The sequence below is a fragment of the Gavialis gangeticus genome, unplaced genomic scaffold (assembly GCF_001723915.1).
Source record: "Gavialis gangeticus isolate Ggan-Ray unplaced genomic scaffold, GavGan_comp1, whole genome shotgun sequence".
Taxonomy (NCBI): Eukaryota; Metazoa; Chordata; order Crocodylia; family Gavialidae; genus Gavialis; species Gavialis gangeticus.
Genome location: NW_017728996.1, coordinates 24,916,965 through 24,942,205, shown reverse-complemented (window position 1 = coordinate 24,942,205; position 25,241 = coordinate 24,916,965). Strand labels below are relative to the sequence as shown.

General features: G+C 42.4%; 1 protein-coding gene across 2 annotated transcripts in view; it reads right to left on the bottom strand.

Annotated features, from left to right (window-relative positions):
- Nucleotides 1–25,241, bottom strand: part of CEP152 (centrosomal protein 152) — a 59,102-nt gene that overhangs the window by 26,230 nt on the left and 7,631 nt on the right. For both annotated transcript variants that reach the window (XM_019504178.1, XM_019504179.1), the window contains 11 exons: nt 20,869–20,969; nt 20,540–20,606; nt 17,897–18,241; nt 16,589–16,757; nt 15,616–15,756; nt 14,140–14,279; nt 11,638–11,838; nt 10,026–10,173; nt 3,006–3,097; nt 2,020–2,183; nt 372–573 (listed from right to left, as the gene is read on the bottom strand). In XM_019504178.1, coding sequence (XP_019359723.1) covers nt 372–573; nt 2,020–2,183; nt 3,006–3,097; nt 10,026–10,173; nt 11,638–11,838; nt 14,140–14,279; nt 15,616–15,756; nt 16,589–16,757; nt 17,897–18,241; nt 20,540–20,606; nt 20,869–20,969 — 1,770 coding nt within the window. The remainder of the gene's footprint in view (nt 1–371; nt 574–2,019; nt 2,184–3,005; nt 3,098–10,025; nt 10,174–11,637; nt 11,839–14,139; nt 14,280–15,615; nt 15,757–16,588; nt 16,758–17,896; nt 18,242–20,539; nt 20,607–20,868; nt 20,970–25,241) is intronic.

Sequence of the window (25,241 nt, the reverse complement as noted above, 5' to 3'; positions counted from 1 at the left end):
ATCTGATACCTCACCTTTGACCTTACCACCATAGGCCACCCTACCAGTTGATTTCAATCGACTGGTCGATTGTGGAGCCTCTGACAGTCGATCTCAGCCTGTCAGAGGTGCCATGATCAGGAGCGGCAGGACACACATAGCCAAGGTGAGCCACGCCCCTTTCCGCTGGGGCAGATGCATGGGATCAAAGACCAGGCAGTTTGTCTGGGAGGCAGGAGCGATCCTGGGGTGTCAAAAAGTGATCTTCACCATAAAAAGGTTGGAGACCACTAGCGTATAGGCTTGGTTTTAGTTAAAATCCAGTGAAGTTTTGCAAAGTTTTGTGAAATCTTAATAAAAAAAGGTATAACGATGATTTAAAATGAACAAACCTCAGACTCTCTTGCTATTTTTTCTGCTTTCAACAACTGCTGGAATTTATCTGTTGTTCTCTGACAGTCTTTAAGATCATTTTGTAACTGAGAAATTTGATTTCTCTTCATTTTGTTACTGTTCAATAAACGTTCTAGTTCAGCTTTCAATTCTATGATGAGATCATCTTTAGAAAGTTCCTTATCTCTATTCTGTATTGCCCTATGGAGAAAACATGATCAGTCCCTGTTTATTAACACTTGTAAAATAAAAATGGCAGGTTTCACACCTATTTCAGGTTTCGTGCTACAGTTAAAAAAGTTACATGGCTTAGAAAGTATAAGAAGCTTACTTTAAACATGTAAAGAATACTAAAAACTACATTTTCCATGCAACATGATAACAAAGCCAAGTTAAATTCTACATTCAATACAAGTGCTATAAAGGTCAGGCAGCTTATGAACTACGAAACTGATTAGAAATCAAGTAGCTGAGATTCTAGGTTTAAAAAGTTACTTCCTAGAACTCCTTCACCTATACATAATTTGTGCTATTTTGAAACAACTATCAATTTGCTGGTTCCAAACAGTTTTAAAGAAGAGAAAGAAGCAAAGCCACAAGTACTGAAATGAATCCATGTATATTTCTACAGGCTCTTCATGAAGACCAAGAGTTCCAACAGGCAAAGGAATGAATGTCTATTATTTGCAGTAATATATAATGCTCCAGGTGGAGATCCACCACCCAGATACATTTCTGACCTTTATTGATACTTTACAAGCTGATTTCTGCCTGTAAAAGTAGGTGGCTGAATAGGTAGAAGGCAGCTGGGAGCAGGACCTGCAGCCCCATGCACTGGGGCAGAAGCTGCCCAGTCTCCACCAGCCTGGAACGGCACAGCAGGGGCAGAAGGAGAAGCCACTAGAGGCAAAGAGAGCCCAGTAGTACCTGGGCAGCTGCAGCCGCACCAGTAGCAGCCCCACCAGAAAGCTGTGCGCCCTGGCCGGGCCAAAGCCTGTGGACATAGGCTGAAGCACAGTCTGGGCTAGTTCAGGCAGGAGTAGGTGGGGCTTGGCCCAATGTGGAGCACCGTGGGGGCAGCCTGCACCTGCACTGCCCAGGTGAGTTCTGCTTGCATGTACCCCCTGCCACTCCCCCCATGACCTAGTACACAGGCAGCACCCCCCACAACAGACAAAAGTAAGATTTTTATTTTGAGCTATTATGCAATTACCTCTATATGCTATGCAAAAAAAGGGCAAAAATATTTTTTAAATAAAGTTAAAAACATGTTATAGCAGATGTTTGATTTTTAGTATACAATTAGGTTTTTTTAATTTATAATTTGTTAAAATTATATTTTCTAAAAGACTGTTTGTGTGCAGCCCTTGGCAGCTTACCAAAACTTGTTAAGTGGCCCTCTAGCCTAAATAATTGCCCACCCCTGCCTTATCTAATGCAGCAGTATTCAGACATTGGATTTAATATACTGGTTCAGACCACTGGTCCTACCCTGCCTCCAGTAGCCAAAACCCGATCCCTTGAAAGAAGAAAGTCTACTAAGTATATTAGACCAATTGGCATAATATGTATTATTTCAAACATTATACATTTTCCTCTAGACCATCTAGATATTTTTTCGTCCTCAGAATTATATTTACCCCATACCTGTGAAATCTTGATTTTTTCCAATTGACTTTTTTAATACCCAAGTCCACATAGGACTCATTCATATCTACACGTAGTTCGCCACCTGCGTCATTCAAAAATACTCCAAGTTTGGCAGCAGATTCATACAAAGCTATTTCTTCCTTTAGTTCTGTTAGCTCTTCCTTAAAACAAACACACATACACAAAAGAAAATTATGATGCATATTGTATTATATTATACAGATATTATACATAACAGGCCCAACAAGAATTGTTCGAGTCAGGTTACTAACACTAAAACAAGCTTATGAAACCAAGTTCTCTATACACTGGACCTGGATATTTGGAGGACCTCACTTCTTCTAAAACATGTGATTTAGTTGGTTAGAACCATTTTAACTTATAGGGCCTGTCACAAGTTATAACTGAAACCAGACAATCTTCCTCACACACAGTGTCTAGTATATTACAGGGTTCTTAGTATTATAGCTCCCCCCCCACAAAAGCTAGCAAACTTCCATCTGATTTTCCCTTACTCAAGTACCATGATAGGCATTTCATGGTAGGGGGAGTACATATTCTCTATATTATCAGTCATAGCAACTAGAGGATTTAGGGTCTCAAAAAAAGTACACAAATGTATACTTCTAGCTATATATGGCCAAGAACTCCTTACCATTACATCATGGTGGCAATACCAACTCATTAAAATAGGATTCAGGACTGTAATTCTATATATCCAATTAAATTAATAGATTCCCACTCTACCCACACCTCAGAATATAGGACTGAATTTTAAATATTTTTTCCGTCAGACAAAAGACAATAACATTTACTCCACTGTAACGCACATACCCCAGAACTCTCTCCTTTCAGTAAAGGACTCAAACAGGACATTCCATTTCCATAAAATGTTTTAACCCAACAGGGTTCCTCCCCCACATGTTTGTCGGTTTAAAATCAAAAACAACAATGGCAATACATTTTTAATAAAATAAACTAACCTGCAAAGCCTTGTTCATGTTCTTGCTCATCAGCTGGGCAGACTGAGCTTGCTGTAGCTGGAACCGTAACTGACTGGTCTCCTGTACGGAGCCTACAGAAACACAGGAGTTTACACAGCCATCTGAACATTCATTGTGAAGAGTTATGCTGACTTCAGTAGTTACTCTTACTCCATTTACTACAAGCCTGAACACCACTATTTTAAGATACAAGTTGCAAATGTGAAAGAGGATGTTTTTGGCTACAGTTCTTAGATTTAAATACAGCAACCTATTCGGGACTCAGAAGCTGTCATGGCTTCATTTCAGAGATTTTTTTAATTGGTAGACTTAAAATTAAAGTTATATGGAAGAAGATGCATCAAATATTTACTTTTCATACAGAAACAAAAAGGAAATTGTGTAATTACACCAGGAAACCATCAGGAACACTGTTGCCTTGGAAAAACAGATGATTTTTTTTAAATGAAAGAGTTTAATTATATTTAGTTGCTAGTACTACCCAAGGGCATTTGACAATCATTTTGTGATCTGCGATATCCAGTAGTGTTATGTGGTCAAGTATATTCTACCTGATATTATCTATCACACTAATAATTACTTGTTTTCTTAACAGAATTTAATTCTACCTCCTACTCTGACTTAATCCAGGCTTTTTCCAGCCTCTTTTCATTTAAGACTTCTCTCTACTCACCAGAGATGTGGGGCAGAAAAGTTTCCCAAATGGAAAATTATCCAGAAAATTTTCCAGTATTTTATTTTTCCATTGGAAATTCTCCATTTCTAAAAATTCATTTTTTCATAAAATTCATCAGTAACAATGAATGGATGCCAATGCAATGTTAAGCACGCTTGGCAGTTTCAAAGTTGTAATTAATGTTTTTGAGGTGATTATCCCTAGGATGTGTGTGAGAAAGTACATATATGTTTATTAATTTGTAAATAGGAGGGTAAATACACTCGCATAATAATCCAAACCAAAAATCAAGTTATGAATTCACCTAATTGGTAGGGCTATGCGAAGCTTTGGGTGCGCATTCAATTCAGAGGAGATTCGGTGGCTGAATCCCCCAATCCAAATAGAATTGGGAGACCAATAAAAAGGTCCAAATCAATTCGAGCTTTCCAAATGGATTGAGAAAAGATTCGGAGACCTTTGGGCAGTCCCCGCTCACCACTGCAGGGAACTGGACCTAGACTCTGTGCCAGTAAGCAGGGGGCGAGGGGGGCTGGAGCCGGGATGCTGGGGGTCGGGCAGGGCAGCCATCGGTAGGGCTGGGAAAGCAGGCGAGGGACGGGGGCTTGTAGCAGAGCCCCTTTGCAGCACAGGGCAGTGGGGATCGCTCCCTTGCCTGGCAGCAGCCAGCGAGTGCAGGGCTTTTAAAAAAAAAGAGCTGGGATGCTGGGGCCAGGCAAGGCAGCCATTGCTGGGTCTGGGAGCGCAGGCAGGGACTGGGGCCTGTTTGATTCAGCCAAATCAATTCAGGATGGTGATTCAAAAAAAAAAAAAAATCCCCAAATTAAATAACTGTCCCCCAAATCGGACGAATCTGAATCTGAAGTGAATACTAGCTGCTTCATACTAATTGGCTCTGCAGATCAAATCAAAACCAAAGCTAAAATTCTTACTTAATCTCAGACTGCAAGTGAAAGCAAAACCAAAATTAAGCTGTGATTAATTTTTGTTTTGCTTTCAGTTCAAACACAGAGCAGTGTCTCATTTCTTTTCTTGAGCTGGGGAAGCTGGAAGTGTTTGCATAAGATCTGTTAGTTTTTTAGTGCTTTTGGTTTGAAGTAGTCATAATAATGCCTAATCAGAACAAAACTAGTGTGTGGCATCATTATAGTGAAGTTCAAGCCACTGAAGAAAGGAAGTTGGTAGATGTAAAGATTGGGCAGGAGTATGCTAACAATGCAATGAGAATGAAGCAACTTTTAATAACATGTAGAAACTGTCCTGAAAGAGTACAAGCCATACACAGAAAGCTAATACAGTAAAAGCTCTGTTATCCTGCATCCCCCAGGAATGGGGGATGCCAGATAACAAAATATGCCGGTTAATTGAGTGGCCCCAGTTGCCACTTCTCCCATGGCATCGCCACCCCTCGCGCCGCATCACTGCCCCTCGCATGGGCCCTGCACGCCCCGCGGGACAGGGAGGCACGCCTCGCACAGCCTGTTATGCCCCTGGGCCGTGGGGGCTTGGCAGCACAGGCAGAGAAACTGGAAGTGCCACAGTGGGCACCTCCGGTTTCACTTTTCCTTACAAGCCGGCATGCCAGTTAACAGAGCATGCCGGCTTGTAAGGTGCCGGTTACCAGAGAGTTTACTGCACAACCAAGTGGTGGAACAACATAATCTGAGAAAAGTCTACTTCAGGAATCCTATATCAACAGACAAATTAATATGTTAAACACCACACAGTATAGACTAGCATCTATATTGTTTTAAAACTTTATAATTTTAAAAGTTGTTAATGCAACTCTGAAATATTATTTATTTAAAATATTTGTATCCTGCTTTTCTGCTTGCACTAAGCCCACCAAGTGGCTTAGGCTTAACAATAATTGTTTATTACATAACAGATAAATAGTTAACTATTTCAACCCAGCAGAGCAAGCTTAGTCCTCTGGCCAGTGGCAGAGGCCAGACTATACTTCCCTTTGGCTCTGCAGTCCCAGGGCAACTGAACAGCAAGTTTAGCAGCAGAGCGTTTTCTCTGGCAGGGAGGGGGGAAGCAAGCTCCCTGCTGCTTCTCCTTCAGATGGATGAGGCCAGACTAGAATAAGCTAAAATAAAAATCTTTTCCCCCTTTTCTTGCAGGACCTTGGTAGCTCAAGTGAAATAGCAGATTTACAAAAAATGGAAAATGAAAATGCTGAGCTGCCAGGTCTGGGGGAAGCAGCAGCAGGATCCTCACTTTCAAGATCACTGTCACCAGATATGCGATCCACCATGAGTAGCTCTTCAAGACAGTCAAACTTTTCATCAAGCTTTGTGGACAAATTGTCAGAAGATCAAGAAAAAGCAGATGAGACATCAGCTCAAGCTATAGTTGCAAGTGGTATACATACCTCTTTCCATAACTGAAAATCAGTACTGGAAGGAACATTGCAAACTAATTCGCCCATCATACGAGTTACCATCACGTTACTGCTTATCACATTCTCTCTTAGATATAGATTATGACAGAGTTCAAACAATGGTTATTCAAAAGATTGGTCAAGCAGAATCACCGACTCTGATGTCAGATGGTTGGACTGATATACAAGTAAATCCTTTATTGAACATTATGTTAGCAACACCTGAACTAATATTCCTGAAAGCGATTGCTACTAAATCTTCTCGTCATACAGGTGAATACATAGCAAAATTACTGAGTGAAGAAAAAGTGCAGGTACCTCCAGGGTACAAGCCCTTGTAACTGATATTGTGAACAACACAAAAGCTGCACGGCAAATATTAAAGGCAAAGTATCCTCATTTAATAGTATTTGGCTGTCCTGCTCATGGATTGAATCTTCTGGCAAAGGACATAGTAAATGTGAATACAACGAACACAATATTGGCAAACTGCAAAGCAATTGTGAAGGTATTCAACAATCATTATGTTGCTAATCAGACTTTGAAAAAATTACAGAAAGAGAAGCAGGGGAAGGAAAGTGCACTTTTATTGCCAGGAGAAACTAGATGGGGCTCAGCTACAGAGCATTCACACAGTTTGCTGTGCACAAAGAACTGTTTGCAGTGTGCTTCAATAGACGACACAGTATCCCAAGATTATTCCTGTGAACATTCGGCAGCAGATTCTCAACAACAATATGTTCCAGGTTCGAGTTCAAGGAGCATTCAATTTGTTACTACCAGTTTCAGTGGCTATCAAGAAATGTGAAGGAGATACACCAAGCCTTCCAAATATTCCAGAGATATTCAGACAACTAAATGAAAATCTGATTGAGCTTTTGCCTGCATCATCTCTATCCAAAAAAGAAGAAACAGTAGTAAAACAAATGTTTACCAAGGGGTCTGAGTTCTGCTCTCATCCAGTTCATCTGGCAGCAAACCTTTTGGATCCTCAACACAGAGGACAACGTTTATCAGAAGATGAATTTTCTACTGCTCTCAATACAATTATGGAAGTAGCTAAGAATGTCCCCAACATCAACTAAATAGCCGTGATGACACGCATTGCCGAGTGCCACACGGAAGAAAAACTTCGGCGCAAAGATATCATTTGGCAGGCAGCCGAGACGGTCTCCTCTCACACGGTGGAAGGGATACTGTAACACCCAACTGTTGTGCAGGATCCTAAGTATTCCACCAACAGCAGCTTCTTGTGAACAGAACTGGAAAGCTTTGAGCTCAATCAAGACAAAAAAGAGGAATAGACTAACAAATGAACACACCACTAAGCTTGTTTCTATTTCTCAGAATCTCTTGCTTCTGGAGAATCAGTCAGGAGTACAATTAGTGAAGAAGACACAGTGTGATTATAAGTTGCCCTTGCCCGTAGACTCATTGATAAAACCATCCTTTAGCAAAAGAAAATGTGTTTCAAGTAGTTCGGAATCAGATTTGACTTAATTTGATTTTGAAATGGAACTAATAAGTACTGCAAGTGACTCTCCAGATAGTGACAGTGAAACTGGAGGTGCCACAGAGACCTCAGTGGAAGACAGTTAAACTCTGTTGAAGTAGATGGGTGGACAACCATGGCATATCATGCACAGTTCTTTGGGTGTGCTAAAATTAGTGAGTCAGCAGTTTTCAGTGCCTTAATTTTTTTCCCTTAAATTTAAACAAACAATGTAAGGGAAGTACATGCTATTGTGTATCGTCTTTATTGGAAGACTTGTAAAAACATAAAAATATTTTTTTTCCCATATAAAGCTTTGAATATAACACTTAAACTACACCAGGTGTAATGTATTTAATTTTTTTCCTAACCAAATATTTCAGTTCAAATATGTGTGGCTATTGAAATATAAAATTAACACGGGGGTACTCTTTTAGTTTTGTTTGCTAAGTAAAAGTCATATAAACATGCTAAATCAGATCACGCTCTATTCAAGGCATTGGAAAATTTTCCAATTCAAAATTTTCCGAAAACCCCCATCTCTGTTCAAACCTCTTTTTTTTTTTTTTTTTATTTCTTTAATTCTTTTTTACATTTTTAAACATTTTTTAACCTTTACCATGAGTTCCAATTCTTTTTGCCTCTAGACCAATATATCTACCACCTGGATACCCGACACACATACAAATCACTAATACATAAAAAAGCAGCAGTGCAAGCTTCTGTTCTATAGAACCTGTCTACACGAGTGCCACTTTAGTAGTAGTAACAATGAAAAGCTATACTTTTAATGCCTATCCATTGGGAAATAAACTTCCACCGTTTCAAGGCTGTGACCCATTTTGTCTTTTTGCACTAGTTCAGTTAAACTTGCTCATTTTTAAATAGACACCTCTTCCTGTTTGAAAAGTTTATTTTGGTTTAGTTTTATGGTTCTTTTTTTTTTTTTTTTTTTTTTTTTAAAGCAAACAACATTTACCAACCTCAAATCAGCTCCAAACCAAAAAACAAATTGGTGTGAAAACACATCTACCTCAAACCAGTGCAAATTTGTATACAGACAGAGCCTAAGAATCCTGCCATGAATTAAAACACCAATGGCCTCGAGACATCGCTAATCTAAGATGCATGTGAACCTAATTTGTTTTAGAAGAAGTGACAGAACTACTCTGTTACCAATACTTGAGTACAGGTGTTTAAGGTTAGACAGAGCCCCAACATTAAAATTAGTTGTTTGTTTGAAATCAGTTTCAAATCGGTACAAATACACATTATGTATGGCATGTTGTGTCTTAACATTTTTTAAGCCAACCCAAACTGGCTCACTGACTTTCAAATGAACCTGGTTAACAGGGCTATGCGAAACGGCTATGTTTTGATTTGGTTTCAGATTCGGCCGTTTCAGAGGGACAGCGATTCGTTTTGATGTTTTGGATCACTGTTCCGTTTTGATTCAGTTGAATCTGTTTCGGAGTTTCAACGCTGTTTCAGTGATTCGGCCATAGGCTATAATGGGGAAATCACTAAAATGCCTATAAAACTTTGCCATTTCTTGCCTAATTTGGATGAAAATTGCAGGGCTGGTAGCCCCTTCTGAGGGCATGAAGCCTACCAAGTTTCAAGGAGATAGGTGAAGGGGTTTCTGTGAAACTGCACCTCAAACTGTTCAAAGCAAAACTTGTATCACTTGCTGGCAGTGGCAGCATACTGGCTGTGCCAGACTCTTCCCAGGGGATGCCGGCCCCCAGAACTACATGCGGGATGACATTAGGCTGCCGCTGCTGACTGGGGCCAGCGCCAGCACTGGTTTCTTTCCAGCACTTGGCGTGGGATGCACCAAGCAGAGCTGGGTGCTGGCGCTGGCTCCAGCCAGCAGCGGCAGCCTGCTGTTATTCCGCATGCAGATCTGGAGCTCCATGTCCTCCGGGAGGGCTGTGGGGCTGTGCCAGACTCCTCTTAGGAGGGTGCAGGCCCCTGGATCTGCACAGAATGACAGCAGACTGCTGTCCCTCCCCCAGAGCACTGGGATTGGAAGAGACCTCAGGGACAGGTTGCAGACACTGGCCAGCTGCAGATGTCAATATCAGAGCAGTCCCTCCGCCCCTCTTCCCCCTCCCTCTTCTTAGTTTCTGTTTCCCTGCAAGTCCGGCTCCAAAATTCCAAAGTTTTCCAAAACGTTTTGTATGATTTCGTTTTGTTTTGGAGATGTTTTGGAGCCTTCTGTTTAGTTTCAGATTCGGTGTTTTGGGCACCGAAACACCTCCAAAATGAAACAGCTGCCAAAGTTTTGCACAGCGCTACTGGTTAACACATTTGTCACAAATAATCTAGTACGTTCATTTTTTGCATTGCCCCTATTTCAACATGAAAACAAATAGTTTCATTCTTCTGGAAAAAGTGCAAGAGTTTTTACAGCAGCAGGTAAGTTGCATATACAAGACTGACCTGTTTGCAGTAAGTTTGCGCACTGCTTTTGGCTTTCCTCTAGGCTTCTTGTCAACCGGTTGATTATTTCTGTTTTTTCACATTTGATTTGTTCTAGTGTTTTTTCAAGTTGTTTCACATGCTCCCCTAGATGACAACAAAGCTCCTTCTGAAGAGAGAGATTTTTTTTCAAGTTACAAACCCATCTTTTCAAAGGCAGCTGCTCAATCATCCAGTACAACTTGGTAGCAGCACACTTTCCTAAGTTTATTATGGGAAAAGTGTGCATTTTAAATACATACTGATGAAAGGCTGACAAGATCCTTCAGAGAGGTATCATTTGATTCAGTAAGCCTGAAACATCAACCCCAACTGAAAAGCTCTTTCACAGTATGTACGTACGGGAATGTCTTCCCAGAAAATAAGCATTTTTACATGTGGGTGGCAGGTATGATGCAAGTCTTAGTGCAGACTGCAGGACTTAACAGCATGTAGCAGCTAAAATATGCCCTCTGATGGGGAGTACCACTGAGGTGAAAGGTGCAGGGCCTCCTGTGTGCCATAAGTTTTTACATCTTGGCCATAAAGTTTTCTCCCCCCACCTATTTTCAGTGAAGGCAAAGCCAGAGCAATGAGAACACTTGCGACTATGTCAGAGCCATCTAATGATTGTTCACAATCATTAACCAGCTAGTGCTCCAAATACCTTAGTGAAATGCCTCTTTTTTCTAAAAATGCTTTAAAAAAAAAAAAAAAATTTACAGAGAAGAAATGCTTCAAAGAATTAAACAAGGAAAATTATTGGCTTTCAGTTTGTGGAGTGGTTAGACCACAGTTTAGTTTGAAAATTCCTGATGGCATGTAAATAAGACAATGCCTTAGGAGCACTGTACAAAACACAATGGACTACCACATGAACACAGCAAATGTTATATCAATTGGAATAAATCACAGAATTCTAGTTACTTCAAAGACTTATTAACTCCATCTATAAACTTACCAGTGGGAACCAGAGGGGATTGGGCGAGACATTGTTCCCCCAAGCACTTCCCAGAGTAACAAGGAACAACGGCCACAAGTTGATTGAGAGGAGGCTCAGGCTAGACACCAGGAGACGCTACTTCACAGTCAGGGCGGCCAGGATCTGGAACCAGCTTCCAAGGGAAGTGGTGCTAGCTCCTACCTTAGGGGTCTTTAAGAGGAGGCTTGATAACTACCTAGCTGGGGTCATTTGAGCTTAACCTTAGTAGGGGTCATAAGAGCCCTGTATTCATTCCTGCCCAGGGCATGGGGTCAGACTAGATGATCTGCTCAGGTCCCCTCTGACCCTACTTATATGAATCTATTGTTGTAAGAAGTGTGTGTGCAGAGTGTGGTGTTCCAGCTACATCATACTAGAGTATTCCCAAAGCCACTGGCTTGGGCGGTTTATCACCATGCAGTGTTTGTTTTACATGGGATGTTTGTGCATGCTTCCCTTTCTATGGTGTCAACAATTGGAAGAAAAGATTGGGGTTCAAGGCCCAACTGGGATTCAATGCAATTTTAGGAAGGACTGGATATAGAAGACCGTGGATCTAGTACAGATTTTTGTATTGGTAAAATATTCAGTGTCCTAAAAATCCATCCTAACCTGCTCTCGTAATGTAGAATTTGTAGTGTCAAGTTGCTGTTCCAAAGATAATACTTGCTCTTCGTACTTCTGCTTGAGTGCTGCTACAATGGTCTCGTGTTGCTCTCTGGCTCGCTGAAGAGAGTCTGAATGCTGAAGTTCTAACAGCTGCTGCTGCATGCTTTCCATGGCTACTTCTGCCACTTTGGATTGCTTGAGTATCTGCAGAAACCCATTACAGAGCACTTGAGCACAACTTCAAAATACCAAGTACATTAAAAACTATAAAAGTGACTTTGGTTAAGTAGCCAAAATTAACATGCATTTTTAAAAAATTACTCCCCTGTTAACTATGTGGGACCTGGTATTCTAACAAAACACAATCTACAGAAACTCTGCATTATGGAAACAAAGAAATCAATGCTAAAACTTAAGTGCCATTTAGTTAGGAGGACATAGTAATCAACGTCCCAGGACACCAGCCTCTGCCAGCAGAACTCCTATGGAGCCTGGACATATCTTTAAAAGTATGTTCCACCTGTAGAACCTCTAAGGGAAGCTACAAACACTGACTACTGCCTTGTTCCCAAATCCTTCATAAGATCCATCTCCTTGAGAGTCCGCCTGTTTCCTCTTCCTCCCCAACCAAGGTGGGCAAGAGTCTGCACCCAAGAGACCAATTATAAGAACCCACAGTCAAAGTAAAAATAAGAGACTGGTCTCAAGTCAGTTTTAAACGCATCTTCTTCCAAAAAAGACTGACTTTATTGAAAGTTCTACTTGCATGTCCACACATAAAGAGCTGCTGCCAACTGCATTTGCAAATTGGAAGCATACATTGTACTTAGAAGTACAAAAATCACAGAATCCTTCCTTAGCAAAATGGAGTTAGCAAAAAGCTACAGTCAGCACAAGTTAGGCTCTCTGGCTCTCTCAGGTCCCACCGTTATTATTAAGAGAGCTCCACGTGTTATATAGGTCTTGAATATTTATTCATGACCAAAAAGGTATGTGAACTGAGTCAAGAATTTTATGAAGAAATCCAAAAATCCTACAAAATCGTGCATATTTATTCTGTTATTTCAGAAGTGACTAAAGCATGCTTCCAGACAGGCAAGATGTAATTACGTCCCCACAGACCTTAAATCAACCACCGCTCTTTTGCAAAACAAGCTTCTATTGACTTAAGTCAAGTGATGGCAAGTAATTCACAATCACTCTGCACCTTGCATCAAGCAGAGCAGCACAAACAGATGACTATGCATTTCATAAGGCTAGACCAGTGGACCCAGGAGGTGCTCAAAACCCTGCCACAAGACACACCTTGCAAGGTGACATTGTGAATTATGCTGTGCCAACAAGGGGGCATGACATGGAAATGTTGTGCCTTGTTTTTTTCCTAGATGCAACAAGGCAGGGGAATTGCACATACCCATGAAAGCAATCCAAGGCACTGTAATGGGACTTAACAGCACCAGCATTCTGGGTGCTGAAGTTACAAGTTACCCTATTTCCATCTCTTTACCAGGCTCAGCACTGATAGCTATGCATTAGGTTTGCACACATCTAGCCACTGGATTAGTCACTACTAAAAAAATATCCCTGGACTTCCTAAAGCCTTCCATTTGCCACTTTTGACTGTGACAAGCAGCCAACTTCACAGGCTCTGTTTATGCTGCATCAGGTAGCAAACGTCACATACTTCTTAACACTGTTAAAAACAAACACCAGTCTTCAACAAGGTTTCTTTAATGTCCAAAATCACAGCAACTTCCATCCTACCTCAAAAGGGAGGATGGAAGAAAAGCTGAAGGATGTGCATGTTTGCCAGACAGCACAAACATTCAGAATTTCCAATATATTTATCTACAGGAGAAGTGAAAACAACCTGTTTTGAGTCAGAGACAGAGCTATAACAGTGAAAACCTTATACAGTATCCAGAGGCACGCCAAAGAGAAACAGAAAAAACCCCCCCCAACAACAAACAAAATGCCCAGGAAAGTCTACATAAGAGAAGCTATTGACATCTTTCAAAGGACTGCAGTATTTTTCTTCCATTAGCTGACAGCAGTCAGACCTCTGAAGTGACTCATTTTAGCCCCCACAAAATGATCCTAGAATAAAATGTTAAAAGGTTTTGCTATTCCAGAAAATGTGTGTTCTTTCATGCTACGTGCTCAAGATACACCAGTTAAAGATACTTAAAAAAAAAATATAAAAATAAGAGTTTAGCAAATAGGATTTCTGATATTCAAAGTTATAGATATGTCACCGTAAGACCCAACCAACTTAAGCACGCATGGCCATTGTAATCATAATCAATAGTCCCCATGTTTTAATGCGTTTAATCACAGAAGCTATTTTTCACTAAACATACCAACTCTTTTGTTGCATGCTCTAATCCTTACATTTTGACACCTAACAACAGAAAATTAATCCTGATTACACTTAACATTTACTTTCCAATAAGTACATCTAGCAGAAATTTCCCACAGTTACCAATATTAAGAGAATTACAGTACCTTCTCCTCATTGGCAGCAAGAGCCTGAATTTGGGCATCCAGTGATTTTACTTGACCTTCAAGATGCACCTCCCGTTCTTTTCCCTCTTGATACAATTTTTGCGACTCCTGGAGACTGAGGGCCAAGCCATCCTTTTCATCTTATAAAAGTGAAATAATTGAAAAGCAGTGAGAGCTGCAAGCACACCTTTTGGGGGCCATTTTCATTTGGCGCTCCATTCACTAAAGCCTTAGGCACCTCTCTCTCTTTCCCCACCCACTCCACCTCCTCCAACTACTTCTCCCAGCAACAGCCAGAAAGACACCAGCCCATTTATGTTTTGAGTAAAACAAAAGCCCAGTCTGACAGCACCAGGAGCCAGGACCTGGTGGGAACATCTTCCCTGCCACACACAATGGGGCAAACTAAACCAGGCATCCTAGAAGGTAACAGAGGTTTGCCCAGAACAGCCAGGGATGGCAGAGATTGAAATCTGGCCACCATTTCCTGTCTGCCCATTGTTTTTTTTTTGTCCTGCTCTAGGCATCTTCTCCCCTCCCCTACCATCATGCTCTCCCCCCAAATTTCTGTTCTTTCTTTCCTCTCCTCATTCATGTCCCTTCTTTTCTTGCTCTTATTCCTTTTCTCACTTCTGTCTCCCCCAAAATAAATTAAGATGACCACAAAATATCTCCATTATCGCTCTGATAACTTAAGTGTCTCCTCTTAACCTTGCTTTGCTTAAATTTTTTGTATTTTTAGGCTTGGCCTTTGGGGATGGTTCTTCATCTTCCTAGGAGTTTCTACAGTGCTGCTGCAAATCCTGAGTTCCTTATGGCATTAGTACAACAGGACTATGTTTTCCCCAGAATGTTCAGATTACATATGGCTGAATCCACTCCAACACAATAAATGAAAATAAAGCAAATAAACAGCTATTAATTTAGGCTCTACTTCAGGAAATAACTTGGAGAAAAGTACTACCCTGAAGCAATTTCTGAATCTGGGCTTTCATATGACAGGCATGTCCAAGCAGTTCAGAGATACTGTCAACTGCTCGTAAGGAAAGAACCGGCCTCTAGAACCAAAACATGTAGTTAACAGATCTAGAGGAAGTAATTGGCTTATCTTTAGATAAAAGCAAAACAGAGTGACAATAGCCACAGCTAAGCAGGTAGGACCATACTACACACACTTACATCTCTTTAAGGTTGATGGCAAAGTAGAGGCTGATTTTGAATGGGATTAGTATTACAGTAGAATAATTGAATCCGTGATCATTAAGATTAGACACTGACCAATGTGTGTCCAACATGAAGAAGTAGAGCAATATTTTATTACAATCAAATTCAGTGTTTTATTACAACTGAATTCGCTAGTCTAGCTCTATCTCCATGTATGTTGTAACATGTTATAAAAGAATGAAGGAACATATAATAATTCATTAGATTATCTCAGTTAGTTCTAGAAATTAAAGGTCTATGTAAACTTCATACCTTTGACCATTGCAAGTTGATGATTCAGATACCTTATCTGCTGGGTGCTCTTTTCCAGCTTTTCATTAAGTTCTTCCAGTTGCCTTCCTTTTGCTTTATTAAGAACCTGAAGCTGAAGAATCTGCATATTGTCTGAAGAATCTGTCAAGATGAAGGCATGACTTTCAGACGAGTCAGTTACTGCAACATACATGAAATATTTATGGTACACAAGACCTTTGGAACAGAAAGCAATTGCCTTCTCTTCAGTGTCACATCCATTGCCGGCCCCCAAAACACAAACCTAAAGTGGATAAGAATTGCACATGTAGTTAGAACTCCACTTGGAGAATCAAAGTAACACAGACTTCAGGGGTAAACAATGGCACAGGGTAAATTCACAGTTCCTTTACACATTCATCAAGGGCTTTAATAGTTCTCCATTACACTTACAGACTTGACATTCATTTATTGGCTGGTCCTATTCAATGCCTAATTTTGCAAGGAGCAGAGTAAACCACATAAAGTGTATGGCACCCTCGCTTCCTATTCAGTCAACAAGCTGAGTGACATCAGCAGTACTTGGGGGTCGAGCAAGTAGCGAGATATAGATTCTTTATTTGGGCAAAAGTATTTCTGATTATTCAAAACCAAGTACACCAAATCAAAACAAAACTGCAATAGGAAGAAGTGAGGACTAACTCAGGGAACTATCCCTCAGTATAAATTTTGAGTGCAATAAAGGTTTACATACATCTAAGCTATCAATGTATTTTTTCTGAGTTCCAATTTAATAAAGACTAAGGATAAAATCCTGACTCCACTGAATTCAAACGGGAATTTTCATATTTCATATACATTAGGGCTGGAAGAGACCTTGGAAGATCATCAAGTCCAGCCCCTGCCCCAGAGGCAGGAAGTCAGCAATTTTGCCACCAATTTCTGTGGGATAAAGATTTCACCATAATTTCAAGCTTTGTTAGTTTACACTTACTCTCATTAGTACCCAAAAATTCCCGTTGTAGTTCTTCAAATGCTTCAGTTCTTCTTGTTGTTTCTTGGTTTACAGGGACATTTTGTTGAAGGCCATTTTTATATGGCTTATATGTGACTTTGTAAGATTCCACTGGTTGGCTGCTAACAACTTCAGAGGTAGCAAACTGCTGTTGTGATGATAGATAAATAAATTAAAACTCCCTTCCCCAACTTCATGGCAGAAGTTTTTTTTCTTTTTGACTGACAAGTTTTTATAAGTTTTTGTAGCTCTTAAGGCTCCATGTCAGCAAAGCTCTTAAGTGAACAGCACTTTGTTGAATCAGGGCCTTATAATCAAAGTTTACATTAACTGTGAAGCACAGCACATCTACTATTAGTTTGTGCTAGTTAGTTTTTCTATAAATAAAAACAAAGCCATTACATTTATGTAAGTAGCGGCTCAGATAATTGAGTCTCAACTGTTTCAATGTGACAGATATGCCTACAGAAGCATCTCATCGTTCCAAATAGAAGTCAGAGGTTAGGTCAGGCAGAAAGTAGGGCAGGTTGACATCTTACCCTGTATGCACACATGGTATGGACATTTGGTTCCCCAGGGACAACTAGCAGTGGCATACCTTGTGCCATCGCTAGTTGTCCCTGGGGGAACACCCATGCCACACATGCTATGGCACATGGCAAGTTACCCTGGAGGTGGTAGGGGAGGCTGAGGCCAGCACTGGGCTGGCCCCAGCAGCCTTACTCAGGGTTCTGGGGGCCTCCCGGGGTTACAGAAGCAGCAATTCTGCCACACACACCTAGTTGTTGGCAGCCGCAGCACAGCTCCAGGCGTCCCAGCTCTGCTTTTAGAGCAGTGCACATTGCCAATACATGTGCTACTCTGCTTTTTTTCTCTGCAGGTTTTTGTGGCCCCTAGATATTCAGGGTCAAAAAACCCCTCTGCACTGCTCTCTCACTGTGGGGACCAACTGAACATGCAGCATGTGGCACCATAGACACATCTGCAACACCACATACTGCACAGCTGCACTAGTCTGGACGCAGCCTCAGAGACCAACTACTTGGAAGAAGCATGAGCTCTCATAGTCAACAACCTACTTTGTAACGTCTGCTTAGCATCTGACAAAGTAGGTTGTTGCCTGTGCAAACCCATGTCTCTCAACTATTTAGTCTCTAAATGCCATCTTCCCTTACCTACTGCCTGACATCTAGAAATGTGTTTTCAGTCAAAATGAATTACTAATCTAGCATCAATGGATGAATCAATGAAGTCTTAGCACAAAAAATACAGTAGTTTTCAAAGTACCTTAGGATGTTCCTTTGGAGCATCAGGAAAATTCAATATTTTGCTTTGCTGGTTATGGCCAGCAAATTCCTGCTTATGGCCATTTGCGTACTGTCTAAAGTTGTCTGGGAGATGGTACACACTGTTCTGTTGGTAGTGACTTGGTGCATTATAACCATCTCTGCCAAGGTATGTGTCATCTGCTTCACTACAGGTGCCAGAGTAATTCCTTTTAATCTCATACGTGCATTTCTCTTCATCCTCATTGTGCAGGTCAGCCCAATTACTGGCATGTGTTTCACCGTGATTGTTGCCTCGGTCATATAGAAACTGGTCAGGATACAACCTCTCCCCTTGTTCATAGCCCTATGAACAAATTAGAGACTTAATATCCTTACTAACATGAATTATCATATTTACTTGAATCTAAGATGACCCTGAATTTAAGACATCCCACAATAATTAGATTAAATATATGGAAAATGTAGAAATTGGTTATAATTTTCCAGGTATAGAATCCAATTATCGGAGGTATGTCTGGAATGCGCCCTCCTACTGCTTACAGCAAAGAAATAGAGGGGGGGAGATGGTCTCTTTGCCCTCTGCCCCGACGAACTTTTTCCATCTCCAGCCCCTTTCTCCACATGACTATCAGCCCCTGCTCAGGCTCTGTTCCTTCCTCAAGCATGTGGAAATGAATTACATGTGACATGTAAGGGGGCAGAGGGTGCAGCAGAGGCTAATTTGAAACACAAGAGACCAAAAAACATTGACTTTGAAATAAAAATATCTCCAAAGATTTGCATAAATACAAGTGACCATTGATGCCTAGAGACTTTGTTTATCCAAAATTGATACATTTTACCTTTTTTGCAAACTACAAGTTTCAGCACAGGTAGTCCATAACACACTTTTGAGCACCACCTTTATACCTACTTGTACATAGTATAAACTATACATATTACTCCTGGGCAGGCAAAGTCCGTCCCGCAGACCAGATCCAGCCAGTAGTGGATTTCATTTCCCAGCAGCTCCTGCCCGCATGACTGGGGCTGGTCTCCATAGAGACCCCAGCTGCAGCTGTTCTGTGGTAGCACAAAGCTGCGGCTTCCATGGAGACTGGATCCAGCCATGCTGGCAGGGCACATGGCAGGGCAGGGGGCTGCTCCAGAGCTGCTGGGATCTTGTGGCAGGGCAGCCTGGTTGGGGCCAAGGCACAGCCATGATCTGCAGCTGCCACACTCCAGGCAGGGGCATACAGGCAGTAGACAGTGGCTCTGCCCTGGCCCCAGGCCAAACTTCCCCATCACAAGATCCCAGCGGCTCCAGATCAGCACCCTGCCCTGCCCTGCCGCATGCACTGCCAGTGCGGCTGGGGCTGGTTTCCACAGCAAACCCAGCCGTGCACTATCACAGCACAGCTGCAGCTGAGGCCTCCATGGAGACTGGCCCCAGCCATATGGGCAGGAGTTGCTGGGAAATGGAGTCCAGCTGCTGGCTGGATCCACCATTTTGCCCACCCCTGTATTAGTCCAAAGCCAAAAGGTTCAAGATTAATTGCATATTTCATTGGGCTGCACCCCAGCAGAGCCAGCAGTATTTCAAACCATGGTGACCCCACAGCCCAGCACTGGTCAGTATGCATGTACACTTTCGACCCCACCCCCCCTTGCCAAAAAGGAGCCATGTGCTAACTAGGCCCCCATTCACAACTGGAACTGGATGTTCTTGTCACAAGTCCTGGGACCCTCAAAAAATGTACATGCAGATGAGGCATGGAACCACCAGGTACAGCTTCACCCCATGGAGGGTAGGGCCATACCAGTCACATGCGACATGCCAAGAGAGGGAACCAACAGAGCCTCTCATCTACACAGACATTTAGCGACACTTATCAGACATTTAAGGCTAGTAAAGAAACAGAAATCATAGGAAATGGGAAAAAGGCACTTCTCAGCTCTGGGAGTGAAGAGCAAGTCAAAATGTATTTGATGTAGTGGCTCACCATAACTTGAAAAACAGTCAGCACTGAGAGGGACTGAGTGCAATGGACACTAACCTTACTCCAGTGGTTCTCAACTTATTTGCCATAGTAGGCCATACTTGCAGCTCTCAGGATATTATGTGGGCTGCACCCAAACAACTTACTGCCTGTGTATCAATTTAAAAAAATGTTTTGTTTTTCAAAACATTGAGCCACAGCAGTCTATTGATTGGGCTGCGTGTGGCCCATGGGCCACAGGTTGAGAACCACTTCCGTACTCAGATGGGCCACACTAACTTAGCCTTGTGGTAGGTTATGGGCATTCTCAGCATGGGCTGCATTCAATCAACTTCAGCTGGTTTCCATGACTGAGCACAGAACAGTTTCATGACACACAATGTATTTAAATGAGAAGGTTTTCCTGTATGTGGCTATAAAACGAAGGGCTTTCCCCACCCCACTATGCTGATTGAGTGTGTGTAGGGGGTGGTGGAACTCATCTTATATTCAAGTAAATATGGTATTGATTTTTCCCCACTCCAAGACTATGCAATCTCCAAAGTAGGTAAAATGTCTTACTATTTGTTTTTAAAATAATTGTACCGTAGGAATTAATCATGAACTTCATTATGAATTGGAAGGGCCCAATTAATCAAATCACCATTTGCCCATAAACTTACAATTTGAGGATTAGTTATCAGTGGATGGTCATTCCACTTGCCTTCATGCTGCCAGGGTTCATGTGCTCTACAGAGAAAACACATCATGATACAGTGTTACTGGGGTATCTGACATATTGCGTACATGGTCTCAGAAAGAACTAGACTATTTTACACTGAGCTCCATTTGTCATAGAACTGGAAATTGTGGCATACTCCTGTTTTCCTTTAAGGCTAAGTTGTAAGTACACAATAACTCCCAAGAGCTGGAGTTTCAGTTTCAAATGTCTTCCTCTCTCTTTGTAAAAAAGTGCGCAAAACAAATGTACTGGAACTATTTCAGGCCTTACTGTTCTTCATCCTCATGCACACTGCAATCCGAGTAATTGGAGAGTTGGTCTCCACTATCATCCAACATATCATGGGGAAGGTCTGTCAATAGCTGTTGCAACTGAAATGAAACAAATAATACTCATTAGATATGCTCTCTTTTAAAAGAACATGGGTATAATGAGTTTAAACTAAAAAGGTCATACATATTATGGGTGCTGAGGAAATACCACATTTGATTAACACTAATTCAACCTCCACTCAGGGTGCTCACCGGTGTGCAGGGCCCTGCTATAATTCATGACGCTTTACATAAAGTGTCATGAGTGCAATCCCCCTCCCCCACAACCCAACAGACTCACCTGTGAGGGGAAGGGGGGACAGGAAATCTAGCCCGATTTCAGGGGAGCAGCTAGCTAAGAAGCCACCCCTCTCCCCAGCCTGCCCCCTCTGCTGACAGCCCTAGAGCTGGGAAAGAGAGGGGGAAGTGAAGAAAAGGGAAGCCAGTAGCAGTGACCTGCAGCCTGGGGCTTGCATGGCCTGAACTAGGGGAGGGCAGGGATTGGGGCAGGGGGGAGGAGAAAAGCTGGGGGGGGCACTCCGATCCACTCGCCCCCACCTCCAGCTCAGGCCGGGCAAACCCCAGCTGGCAGGTCACTGCCGCTGGCTTCTCCCTCCCTACTCCCCACTCCTCTCCTGTTGACAGCCCCAGGGGTGGGGGCTGGGCTGATCATGCCACAAATTAACCCTAGGGAACACAAGTTTTCTAAGAGGCTACAAAGTGTTAAGGGTTAATTTGTCATGCCACTGACCACTTCAAAAGCGCTCTGCAGCCATGCGCATGTGTCATGGCATGGCTGGAGAGCATTTTCCAGGGGCCAATCATGTGACAAGCATGCCTTCCATCTGTGGCCTCAGGGGTTATCTTTCAGGTACCATATGGAAAGATGCACATTAAGAGATAAGTACATTTCTTGGAGAAGTAACTAAGCTACAACATACTTTAACAAATGCCTGTAGGAAGCGAGCAAAAGAAAGAGAATTGGATTGAGCCTGGCAGACGGAGCCTGTTTTTGGAGAGCAAAACCTGCCAGACTACTTCCTTCACATGGAAAAGCACTGCTTTGTAATGAGCTAATCGGGCTTAGAAGCTGCACTGCTTAGGCCGTTGGCTCTTGGTATCCCAAAGCTTGCCCTTCCATCAGCAGGTTTAACTGGAGCGCGGATCCAAACATGCCTCCCAGCACTAGTATATACGGCAGATCGGAGCGCTTCAGTTACCGGCTCTACCTCAGGTGGTTGTCTAGTCCAACCCCTGCTCACGGCAGGATCACCTGCATGTAAACAAGTGTTTGCCTATAACCTACTCTTAAGAAGACTGTAAACCACCCTCTCATACTACTGCCAGACAAGATGCCTCAAACTTGAAAAACAAACCTAACTTGCCACAGATAAAGCAGGAGGATGAGGGAGATGTCAATGTCCAGCCACAACGAGGACAGGAAGCAGCTTGCTACAGTATGCTCAAGAGATCCAAGGTAGAGGAATGTGCCACATTCTCACTACGAGGGAAGACAAAACCCCACAGTCCATGGCAAACTCATGATGGGGTGAAATTCCTCCCTGATCCCAGATGTGGCTATTAATTTGATTCCGAGTAGAGAAGCAAGGCCCTTTAACCAGAAATCTCTGGATATTTTAAGTCCTAGCAAGAGCACCGGCACATAGCAGGCAAAGTCCCGGACCCTGGCTACAGGCAACACTCGGTGCTTCTGAGGAAAATGATAAACTGACACCAATAGCAACGCGAGGGGGAAAATTCCTTCCAAGGCCCACCAGCAAAGTCCAGAAGCACAGGAAAACCAAACCACCTCCACTCCGCACCGCAACCTGTACGCAGCAAGCGAAACCTCCATGCATAACACATGCAGATTGGAAAGCAAGCAGTTCGTTTTCCATCATCTTCTACTCCCTGTTAACTTTTCCCAGCTCCTTTAATTCTCTTTTTTAGTCAAGCCAGTTGTGCAGTTCTGCTCCATGCTTCTGCTGCTGTGCATGGCCCTCTCCAACTTCCACCTGCTCTGGGCTGCAGAGCTCTTCTCACGATCACGGAGCAATGAGTATGTGCTGGGGGGTCTCTTGGACATCAACACTGCTCTTCACAGCACACAGTAGGCACTGCTAGCCCTACGTCACCTCTGACCAGTGCTTTTGAAAACCTTCCATGAAGGAGATCCCTTAGCTTCCCTAAAGCTATGATTCCTTAGCTTTCCCACCAGTCTATGACACTGGCTCATTGTTCTAACAGTAAAAAAGTTTTTCCCAATATCCAATCTAAGCCTATTTTGCTGAAATTTCAAGCCACTGTTATGCACCCTACTCTCTGTAGTGAGAGAGTAAAAGTGTTCTCCTTCTTTATGGCAGCCATGAATAGCCATGCCTATTTCTCCCCTTGTGTGGCTCACCTTCCAAGCTCTTCATTATTTTTGTTTTGCCCCCCTTTTGGACCCTCTCAAATTTCTATACGTCCTTTTCCAAATGCTGAGCTCAGAACTGCACACAATACTCAAAATGAGGCCTAACCAGTGTCAAGTAGAGTGGTACTATAACCTCCCATGTCTTACAGCTAACACTGCTGTTGATGCAGCCTAAAACAGGATTTGCCTTTTCTGTAGCTGCATTACACTGCTAATTTAGGTGTATAAACTATATATCCCAGGGTATTAGGTCAGTTTTAGGCAAAAGTTTTTGCCTAATTCCTAGACAGGACATCGTAGAAGAGTCAAAGAAGGCTGGCCACTCCAAAGCAGCCAACAAGTTTTTCTAACTTGAGAATTTATTGTTTCCAGTCTCCAGACTGACTGCTGGATAGGGCTGTGCGAAATTTCACCGGCAGTTTTGTTTCAATGCTGTTTCGACTCGTTTCGAGCTTGAAACGAAACAGAGAGCTTTAAAACAGCTGTGCAACAAAATGAGGCAAGTCGAAATGTTTTGAAATTTTCAAAACATTTCAAGTTTGCAAGCTCAAGCTAGGCTTGCATGCAGGGAAACAGAAACTAAAGAAAGGAGAGGGAACGAGAAGGGGGGGATGGGACAGGAAAGGACTGCTCTCATATTGACTGTGTAGTTGGTCAGTGACTGTGATCCTTCCCTGAGGTCCCTTCCAATCCCAGTGCTCTGGGGGAGGGATGGAAAAACTTCTTGAAAGGCAGCATTGTTTGAACTACCCTGCTTTCTGCCTTGGCGTCAGTTGAGTGAGGGCACACCTTCACGCACGCACACACGCACGCACGCACACACACACGTCACCCACCCATGTCACGAGTTTTGCCTGTCAGCAGTTAGAGGTGCAGGGCCCCAGAACCCAGAACCCCCTGCACCTATCTCCTTGACAGCTTGCAGGCTTTGTGGCCTCAGCAGGGGCTAGCAGGCCTACAGCTTTCACCCTGCTATGCCTTAACACACACAGTGTCATCCATGAGACAAGTTGTGCTTGTCCACAGCTTGAGGTGCACTTTCCCCCAAACCTCTGCACCCATCTCCTTGAAACTTGGCAGGCCTCATTGTCTCAGCAGGGGCTAGCAAGCCTGCAGTTTGACCCCACTGTGGCTTAACACATGCATGTGACATGAGTTTTTTGCTTTCAAGACTTGGAGGTGCAGTTTCCCTGAAACCCCTGCACCTATCTCCATGAAACTTGGCAGGCGTCACGCTCTCAGAAGGGGCTACTATTCCTGTAAATTTCATCCAAATCAGGCCAGAAATGACAAAGTTATAGGACTATTTTGAGCTTCCCCATTATAACCTGTGGGTGAAACGTTGAAACAGTGGAACTGTTTCGACAAAATGAAACAAAACAGCAGTTTCCAATCAAAACGAAATTCGAAATGAAACGCTGTTCCGTCGAAATGGAACAGTGCCGTTTTACACAGCCCTACTGCTGGTTTTACCAGCTATATAAACGTCCTATGTACACCACTTACTGGTATACACAAGTCAGTACTATTTTATTCTGCAAATTTACTGTGTAAACTAGAGAAGAGATTACAGCTTAAATTGTAAACAGAAACATGCAGCAGTCTTACCAAGGACCAGTATTTAATAGTACTGTATACCAAACTTTGGCTGAAACATTATTAAGCCCCCTAGTATCCCTATGAGCTAAGAGAGACTTACATTGCTGCAATCCGCTGACATTTTACAAAAGCCATAAAAACTGTTTAACTTCAACAGGCAGCAACAAGTCACAGTACCTCAAGGCTTTTTAGGAAAAGGAACTAAAACTTTTTTAAAGTTCACTGTCATCTGGGCTATCAAAAAGTTGTCTAACCTGTTTTTCCCAATATTTAGTCACTCTTTGCCTTCAGAGATTGCTTTTTTAAAAGAAAGTAAA